General features: G+C 37.4%; 1 protein-coding gene across 3 annotated transcripts in view; it reads right to left on the bottom strand.

The window, feature by feature from the left end:
• Window positions 1-2,486, bottom strand: part of map2k5 (mitogen-activated protein kinase kinase 5) — a 59,910-nt gene extending 57,424 nt beyond the window's left edge. For 2 of the 3 annotated variants that reach the window (XM_024295520.2, XM_024295519.2), the window contains exons 1-2: window positions 2,027-2,484; window positions 1,778-1,826 (exon numbers count right to left, since the gene is read on the bottom strand). In XM_024295520.2, coding sequence (XP_024151288.1) covers window positions 1,778-1,826; window positions 2,027-2,125 — 148 coding nt within the window. In that variant the 5' untranslated portion in view covers window positions 2,126-2,484. Of the gene's footprint in view, window positions 1-1,777; window positions 1,827-2,026 lie in introns of all 3 variants that reach the window. The other variant, XR_002921726.2, reaches the window with a different exon arrangement.
• Between the last annotated feature and the right edge of the window lie 7,771 nt (window positions 2,487-10,257).

The following is a 10,257-nucleotide window of genomic DNA, read 5'->3' on the forward strand; positions in this document are numbered from 1 at the left end:
CTAAACTTTTGCCAACTAAATTTCTTTCTTTTCTTTATTTAGTTTATTTGACAGGGACCGTGTACTGGAGCATTAATCAAAGAAAAGATTCTTTGTACCAGATTATAGCTCTAATGGTGCATACACACAACGCGATTCGCCCAACAAATTAGCGTGCCCCGCCCCTTTTTCACCACGCGGTGAATTTGCTGGTCACCGCTTGTCAAAAAATGTGTTTCTGACGCTGCTGCCACATGTGGGAGGAGCCACAAGCTCTGTCTGTGGATATCTCATTTAGAATGAATGGAAGACGCATACAATGTCGAGGAATACTGTTTATTTATTGTGAAGAGTTCTACAAAAACATAAGTAATCATGTCTCCATATTTTAGTTATGAATATTATTAGAATATTTTCCCAGTACAGGGGGCTGTGTCTGCTGCTTCTGCAACGTTGGTGCGTCTCCGTGGCTGAGCTTGAAGGTTCTCTGTTTGGTATTAATCTGAGGGGGGAAATAAAACTAGGAGTCCTTTTTCCAATTTTAATGTTACAATGGGACTAGAGCTGGCAGCCCCCACAGCATCTCTTGCTGTCTACGGGCATATTGAGCGAGTAAGCGCCGCAGCAGGAGCGAATGCCACTGATCTGTAGGGCACCAACCGGATTTTATGTGGTTCCAGTGCCAGAGTGGTTCTTTGGTTTCAGTTCCTAGTCTGTGCCAATTTTAGTACTTTGCTCTCTGCCCCGCGTTCGGTGTGAATGCACCGTAAGAGCTCATTTCCATATGCAGTCCCCAAGACAAACAAATGCTAGAAAAAACAATTAGCATAAAAAAGACAATGCAAATGCATAAAAGTTACATTTATTTCAATAATAATAATAATAAAAAAAGTATCAGGGGTAAATGAGAAAAAACTGTGTAAAACCTTGTAAAACGCTCTACACATTTAACAATGTTGACATGTTTTGTTAAAAAAATTGTTTCAATTCCATGCCAAGATTTTTTAAGACACTAAACATTTATTATAAGGTTGATTTGGGATAACATTACTTGATTTTTAAGTTAAAAAGAAAAAGTGAAAAAATAACTGACAAATATTATTTTAAAAAATTTAATAAATATTGCAAAACACTACTCAAAAACACAGTTTAAAGCTCTGAGGTAATGATGTATCAGAGCTTTAAACTGATAAAATTGTATCCGAGAGGAGTAACAGTTAAGATACAGTGAAAACAATTTTTTTAGAACTGCATCAAAAGAACACCTCATCTTACAAAGGAGTTAACTTTATGAAGAATTCAAGGCAAAGACATTAGAGGAGCCACATCATGTGTTTGGGACATGAAAATTGAAAAAAAAAAGGGGGAAATTCTGAAATAAGAATAACCCGTATATTTTGTTCATTTGTGTATCGCTGAATTGTATAATTTTTCGTAATTCTTCTTACATGTTTCATGGTATAAAAGTGGCAATTATTATGTCGATAAAGTGCAAACAATTTTTAAAGTTATTACCCAGGTTCTTATTTGGTTTCTTTTTCTGTCGGGTTAATCTGTCTTGGGTAAAATTACAAAAAAAGAGGAGGCAGACATTCAAAGGTTAGTTTCTTCTGCTGGCTATTGTTCAGAATTTGTCTTACAAATGTCTTTTTTTGTTTGTTTGTTTTGATTCATCTTTTATGTTTAACCTATGACAACTAATATAGAATATTAATAGTTCAACAAAAAAATTAGTTGGAGGGAAAAGTTCTACGGAAGCTGATCTGTTTCTGTAAATAACTGAGGAAGAAGAACTTACATTCAAATGCCGTGACTGTAGCTTCTGGCATCACATCTCTGATTGCGACCTGGAAAGTTTGATACAATTAATGAATTATTACTTAAATTTATCATAAACTCAAAGCAAAAAATGCAGCTGAAATGAGTGGATCGGGAGACAGGCTTTGTTTTGCAGACACAAATATAATGTTTCTTCTTCAATAAGACACGGAGTGTCTATAGAAATATAATTTAACAAGAAAAAAACTGCAGCTTCTTAAAGACTCACCATCAAGTCATTGAAGTTCAGAAGAGATGGAGAGTCCACGGACGAGTCCATGTCCCCCAGCGGTGTTTTTATGCGGATTATTATAGCCTCGTTGTCCATTTTCAAACACGTTATTTGAAATTAACATAAATAAAGACACGTAAGCCTCATAATACTAGGTTGGCTTTCAAGGCTAACGAGCTAACTTCCTGTAGTCTTTTGCTAGCATGCTAGCATGCAGCTTAACTTTAGTGAGACGAAGACACAAAAACTTTTCCTCCAGAGCTCAGTCACTTCAAACTGAGATGCCACGCCATAGCCGCCTAACTTGTTTACCTTAAAACGTCAATGTATTTCTGCGTACACTGTTGAGATAAGTTCTTACCCGCTGTCATTTATCAATGTTTAGCTGTGCAGCTAGCTCACAGGAAACTGCTGTTGCGGTGTTCATCTATCAACATCCGCTCTGGGAATTTCAAAACAAAAGACGTTCACAGCTGTTTGCTCATTTCAAAATATAATAATATTAATTTAAAAGGACTCGTTTTAAAAAGCACGGTAATGTTTAAATTTATGACACAATTTAAACATTAAACAAGTTTGATAGTAAAGTAAAAAAACGTATTCTGTACATGATTTCATTGTTTAAAAAAATTAATAATAATTTACAATAGGACAAGTGTTTTATTATGATTAGAAAAAAATCTATATGTTTGATCATTGTCAATTCTCTTTTCTGCTGAAAAAAAGGAAGGAAGAAAGAAAGAAACCTTACTCTTGACTCACAAAGTTTGAAGTGAATGTACTTCATAAAGAATATATCACAAAAGCAGCATTCGGAGACAGTCTTAGATGTTCTCACAATAACTATTTCTGAGATGAAATACATACATTCTTACTCAATGTACCATCAGAAGGCATTGCTGTCCTTGTACAAACTTATAGAGTAAGATCGTATTTTATGTATATTGAATCCAACCTCACTGCAGCTTTATTTGTAAGGAAAAAAAATCTTTAAGGTTAACACAATACATAGAAATACTATAATAGAGATATTAAAGGCTTCCAAATGTTCAATCGACACATAATGTGTATTTACAAAGCTTTAACCATGGGTTGGTGATGGATAATTGATAGAGATTGAATATTCTAGTAGATATTTTAACAGTTTAAGGATTTTTTTTTTTTTTTGGTTACAGCAAATACATTTATATTTTACATTTTTAAACTCTAGACAAAGTAATCTGCTATCATCAACAAATTTGACACCTGAGTGTGTTTGTGTAAAATTGTATGTGAGATGATGAGATAAAATTCTACTTTTCTACAATACTTATATCCATAAAACTCATGGAATTAAGAAAGAGAAAAACAATACAGTAAATGGAAGTTATTCTCTTCCTGCCAGTGTCAGTGTCCTCCAAAAAGAAGCATTTAAGCCCCCCTTGACCTCAAGATGAACTCTTTCTATCTTAATCTCATTTAAGGCGTCAGCAAAACATTCAGTGTTGGGTTAGAGCCAGCTGTCCCAGCAAATCTGAAGTAAATAAATATTTTAAAAAATAGAAATTGAAGGGGAAATGTAAAAAAGAAAAAAAAGTGCATAAACATGTGTAATAATTTGTGTCTGTCTCAAATGGACAACACTGATGTATACAAAGGTTACAAGTTCATTGCATTGACTTTATCTGGACTGATCACATCATTTACAGCTGTACCAACAGCTGGGTTAAAGACCCATTGATTTCCATGTAATGCCTGGAATTATTACTTTTCCTAATTGTTACAGGAGTGTAAAGAGGAAACAAAGCAGGGCTAGCGGCCGCTCTGATTGATGCCTCCAGCAGCCCTGCTATCAGATGAAAAGCACAGGATCTATACGGCACTTTGTCAAACATACTCTCCCAGGGCTTGACGTTAGGTCCTTCTGCTTTAGGGCCAAGCAGGATGAAGCCCAGTCAGCAATCCACATTATCAGAAATCAAACTCCTGACTTAGCTGTGAGGAGAAAGTGGAAAAGGTAGGCCAGAATTCACTGTCTGGTAATTAAGAGCCATTTTATAAGACCTCCTTTCTTTCCCCACACCTTTTTTTTCTTGTTATTGACAAGCTGCTTAGCTCAAAGTGAGACCAGTTTGACTCTAAATATATGAGGCACACTTATTTAACTTTCTCAGCAAAGACATAAAAGGGAGTAAACGAGGCAGAAATGATTCCTCACACAAAGATGCAATTTTTTTACTCCATTATCATTTTGTTTGTGGCTGCTTGTTGTGTGTCGCTAATTCTCCTTCTCTTCTGATGATTATTATTTCATTAGTCCAAGTCAAATGTATTGGTTGGCTTGTTGTGTTTACTGATTAATGAGCCAAAGGCTACATTGTCTATTCACTGTAAGGCTGCTAAAGACGATCTTGAAATGCTGTTTGTCTGCTTGTAAAGGATTGATCAATCCCTTGGAATATTGATTCTTGCTTTGCAGCTTTCCGTCTATTATTCTCCTTAATAGCAAGAGTAATTATTCAAGCTCAAATGTGTGAGTGTGTACAGTTTGAAGACTTATTTACCTCGATAGATCCTATAATAGGGGGGAATATGAGAGAATCGGAGGTTGCAGTTCAGTGAAAAGCCGTCCCACCAGCTGTTCGGGGCCATGTCTCAACCCATGTATTCAGATACGAACCCTTCGGTTGAAATAGTGATATGTCTCATCAGCCTTGAAGCCTGAAGCTGGTTGTTTATTGGTGCTGCCAGAGCCTGAGATCAGATCGATACCATACCTCTCTCACACGGGCTACAAATAGAGGTCAGGACGTGTGGAGGGTTATGGCACTTCAGTGGATATGAATTGCCAGACCCCCCACTGTCATTTGTTACATCTTCTTTTAAAGTTCATCTCAAAGTTGACCTGTGATAAAGCACGGGGAGTTTGGGAGTCACTCGCATAAGAGTTATGAGGAAATGTACCAACTCATGGACAAGCTGGTTGGAGACAAATGGATTGTGTGAGTAACTCTCAGGTCTCTGAGCAGTCGGCTTTTGATGTCACTCCCAGTGTTTCAAATTCACCTCAGAGGTCCACTTTATAGCTGCGCATTGTTCCTAATAAAACGGAAATATTGCCTCCTCGCTGACCTGCTCATATGGGGCCACAGGAAAATTTATGGAGTGTGTCTCTTTCATGGAAGCTGGTTTTGAACAAAGCCTCACATAAATAGTACAATACCAGATCATCCGGGCTCTGGTCAGTTTGCAGAAGTGATTAACTTTTGAAGTGTTGGGTGTAACGGTTAGGCTGATTTAGAGTCATAAAATATTACAAATGTATTTTTCCCATGAAGACACACCACTGAATAGTCAGTAATTGAATTTTAAAAATGTCACAAAATTGAGTTCACAGCTGAATGTTACTGCTCTTATAGGATGGAAACACAAATTCTCTTCATTCTATGCTTCCAATTTTATATTTTATCTCTGAAAGTTTAGAATCAGTGTTTTTTTTTTCAGTACTTTTTCCAAGTTCAAAGTCTGTTTTCTTAAGCTCTCCCAGGCAAAAGGAGCCCTTGACAGGACAGCTCTGTGGTTGCTCCTTTTTTGGTGATTAAATGCAATTCCATATCCACCAGAAGTGCTCCTGAAGGTGATGCATGGTTATTCATTTTTGACTCACAGTCTGCACATAACCAGAGGATAAACCTTTCAAGGTTTTGCGTACTCCTATTTCTCCTTTCAGAGCTATTTTTAGAAGATATTTTAGCCCCAACTGTGTGTAACATTTTGACTTTTGTGAATTAAAAAAGACTTTCAGCACTTTTCCATCTCTGAAGGTAGAGTCAGAGAAACTAATGGAAATTATGACTCACTGTTCCCTTAGGAAATACAAATATTATGAGGTTATTGCTTCTCAGCAATTTTAAGGAGAAATATAAAGAAAATTCTCCATGAATGATCTGACTTTTTCATAAAAAACTTTAATTGTTAAAATTATGTGACAAAAAAAGAAGGTGTACATTTTCTGGTCAGATGTTAGTTGCAACAACAAGAGAACAACAGCTCCCTGTACACACGAAAGCATATGTGAAGCAGTGCAGCCAAGACATGTAAGCTCCCTTCAGCCACCCATGGCCCAGGAACAGAGTGTGAGGTAGCCTGTTTGTTACCTAAAATATTCATCAAACAGATCAACGGAAAGTCTGGCTGTTCTCTCCCAGCAGCCTCGTGTCAATTATTGATGGAGGATGGTTACAGTTTTGGTGTTTTTGTTTGTCTCAAGGAGAATGCAGAAACTGTGAACTGTTTCTAAGTCACATTTCTTTGATTCTTGAACAGGAGTTATATAAATGTAGTAAATTACAGACAAGTGGACACTTCCTATGCGCTGAAGTGTGATAAAAGACTTTTCTACAACAAAATTAAGTGGAGACGTAAATCAAAACATAAAATGTTATGACAAAATATTCTTGTAAAAGGTGCAAATGCATGTTCTTTCCAACTGTAAACAGGCCAGTGTCACTTAGGTGTGCTTAGTCTTTAATTTAGGATGCACAACATACCTGATACTGGGGTGAGTCAGCGGAAAGTTGTGCTGCTGTGTCCTAACCGACCTCTCAAATGACCACTTACGTTTTTACCTGTAGCTTACATAGGAACTGTCAAGGTGTGGAAGTAACTCCAGAAAAAGAAATCAATAAACAAATTCTTAATGATAAATAAATCAAATTTGATGAAAAATTGCTTCAACAGTGCCAGTTTGGTGTTTCTGTTATCTGGATTCAGACTCCATCTTTATTGACTTTAAAAGAACTGTAGACCACTTTCTTAATTACTCAGCTAAGGAGTCCAGCTGTAATAATAATAATTCTGCATTAAACCAAATGAAAATATTGTAAAAATATCAGAATTTACTGACTCAAGGCTCAATTCTGATGGGTTAAAAAAGTGCAAAAGCATTTCTATTATATAAATCATGATTACTGCATCAAAAAGGACCCTTTCCTTGGAAAATACACTGTTAAATTACTTTTATTTTGTTTTAAAATGATGATATTTTTAGTCTTTTGTTTGCATTAATAGGTCTTTTTTTTAAATAAACTGTCTTTTAATTTTAAATGTTAGGTGATTTACTATCAGCACTCGTTGAATACTTTAACATGGTCAAAAACACATGGTTATAAAATCATTCTATTCATGCGGTTTAACCTTTTTTTTCAGCAATAATTTGAATAGGTTGGTCATTTTCAACAATAAATCCAAAAGAACTAAAAATGTGCTCTTTATACTCTACCAGAACACTTCTGAGTGTACAAAATTGAATCTGCTGGCCAGTGAATAAGTTTGAGTATTTTATTATATGCTTAATGAAGGATTTTAATATATTTAATCTCGTAATAATAAAAAAATGAGTTGTTCAGATCATCAAGGCTGCATAAAACATTTGCTCCCTTCAAGGAAAAACTTAAGTGTTTATCAGGCACATTGTCGGGTTGAAAGTGCACGTGTGTGTGTGTGTGTGTTTGTGCATGCAAGTGTCCCCACTGCCTCATTGTGAGCCATAACAATGCCCTGGAAACACAACCTCTAGGGGTCTTACCTGGATGTGACGGCCCCCCACTTTTTCATTAAAAATCACCATCCAGCAGCTGAGGCTCCGTTACACCACAATGTGACAGAACTATACAAGGGCAAACATATGCGACCCGCACCCAGCCTTCAATGATGCCCCAATAGATAGATCTCTTCCTTCTGTCTATTTTACAGCAAGTTTGAATGCAAATTAATGCGGAGCCTTTCAAAAGAATATTTGCGGGGCATTGTTGTTGGCCTTGGTGAGCTGTTTTCACAAGATCCCCTTGTTTAAGTATGAAAATCACCGCATTTATTTGACAAGACTGCCAGAAGGGTTTACAGGGTCCTCATAATTATTCTAAGCAAATTTATATCTCGGTCCCTATTTGGTCAAATTTGTCTTAATTAAATGTACTCATTCTACTGTGGAGATTTATTTTTCTTTTGACAGAAATCCTTATTTCTTTTGGTCTGCAAAAGCAGGAATATTGAGGTGAGGTTATTGAAGGGACTGTGACCAGCCCGCTCTGCTGAGATTTGAGAGCAAAGCAGCAATGTAATTACAGGTCATAAGTTGGGCACCTTTGAGCAGAGCCTGTCAAACACTCCGACATGCACACGTAGACACATATACATCATGATATTTTCCCTCAGATTGATGTATAATTACAACACTCTCCCCCCCAGAAAGCCACTTTGGAAGCCTGAGACACTTTTCAGGCAAAGCAATGTTTAATCGTAACTCAATCAGGCTTTGATCTTTAAAGAATCCCTCTGATCATCTTATGATCTATCTAAATAATCCTTTAAATTCTTTTCATTATTATTATGTAGCTTTTAGACAAAAAAAAACTTTCATATTTTTTCAGAGCACCAGGAATTGATTTGATGTTGCCTGTGGGTTGTGGAGTGAGACTGCCCTATTTCCCATCATCTTCTTTGCTGCTCTCCTGCTAGCTTACAACCCCGATCTAACATTAGTGGTTTAACAAAAATGGCCAGAAATATTGGAGCTTGTGCCAGGTATCAACTCAGACGAGGAAAACAAAGATGTACATGGATCTAGTTGTCTACAAGTGGATGCATCAGAATGGAGCAAAGTAGGGACCTTGTGGCTTGCCGTAGTAGCTTCTGTGTCACACCTACAAACTTTTTCTAATGCCATTTGTTCGTCTGCTCCTGATTCAAAATGATTTGAATAAAGAAATACTCAGAAATATAATTTTTAATCTTAATTTTCTTTATTCATGCCCTCCATCATCAGAAAAATGTCACAAAAACATGTTAAAAACACTAAAAACTTTCATCAGAACATGTCTTTAAGTAGTCCATTTGGATAAAACATTGATGGAAACTTTGACTTTACACATTACAAAGACATTATCCACTTCCAAACACTCCCCTTAAATGTTGTTTGCCTTTCATCCTTTCTCCAGGCTGAGTCCTGAGCTGCACCCCTGCCTCCCACCCTCAGCCTGGTCATTTGTTATCACTTGCCGGCTTGCACTGTGCAATCGGCCGGGCTCCTGAAGGGTGAAAGGTTAAGCTTTTAAAAGGGAATTACTTCATTGACACAATAAGAGATGACATTTTATTTGACATCTTACCACCGCTCTGCTCCCCTCCTACACCCAGACCTGCGTTGCATCCTAACTGCTCCCCAGGGTGAGGATAAGGGTCTCCATGCAGGCTGGGGGGTGCATCCTTGGCCTTTTATGTGTTCACATGACTAGCTTTTTGAGTCCAATCTTTGTTTTAGTGCACATTACAGTTCAGAGTTGGATGCTGTAAATTACTGGTATTTGTAATTGAATGAACACATTATATTATTGTATTGAAATGAAACAAAAATGTGCATTTTTGGACCAGCTTTTTGAAGATTTGCATCAAACGGCAGCAGAGCATTTATTATTGCACCCCATTCAGCTGATCTGAGAACGATCCGCCTGCAGATGGTAGTTATGATTCCAGCAGAGCCGGCGTGTCTGTTTCAGTTTTTGTGTGACAGTGAGTGACTGACTGACAGCAGACACGCGTGTCAACCCCGTGGGGGATGCGTCCAGGCCGTGCAGCCAGCCTGGCAGGTCATTATCAGTGTGTCACCAAGCTGCATGACGGCTACTTCCTCTGAGACGAAACCCACAACAACTCTCTCCCTGAGTCAAGGAGGAATGCCTATCCAAGCCGATCAATTAGGCAATCAATCGGGGACCAACTGGCAATCCCCGACAATCAATGCAGCCCTTGTTGTATGGCTCCAGAAATGGCACAATGGCTGTGGCACTTAATTAAGTTGTTAATTGCTGTGTTAAGCTTTCTCAGGTGCCCTCCCCAGACGGTAATTGAGAGTGGCTTGACAATTCAGCTATCGGCAGCACTTTGTTAAATTTAATCACAAATCCAAGTAATGGCAGAGGCTGTAATGTGAGAAGCCAAACAGTAGCAACTGTGTCAGTCTTTATTGAGGAGAGACAGCAAGTCCTGTAGCAGTCTGACTTCTTAAAAATGAAGACGACAAAATGTGGGTTGAAGGGACGTTTTTTGTTGATTGAGCTTTGTTTCTCATTAATCATTTAACCAACATTAGGAGGGTTTGTGTAGTGTGCACTATTCTATTGTGTTTTACTATTTTAATGTGTTTTAATCAAAACATTTATAAAAAAATCACAAAACCCTTTTATTGACAA

Source organism: Oryzias melastigma, linkage group LG3 (genome assembly GCF_002922805.2).
Source record: "Oryzias melastigma strain HK-1 linkage group LG3, ASM292280v2, whole genome shotgun sequence".
In the NCBI taxonomy this organism is placed as follows: domain Eukaryota; kingdom Metazoa; phylum Chordata; class Actinopteri; order Beloniformes; family Adrianichthyidae; genus Oryzias; species Oryzias melastigma.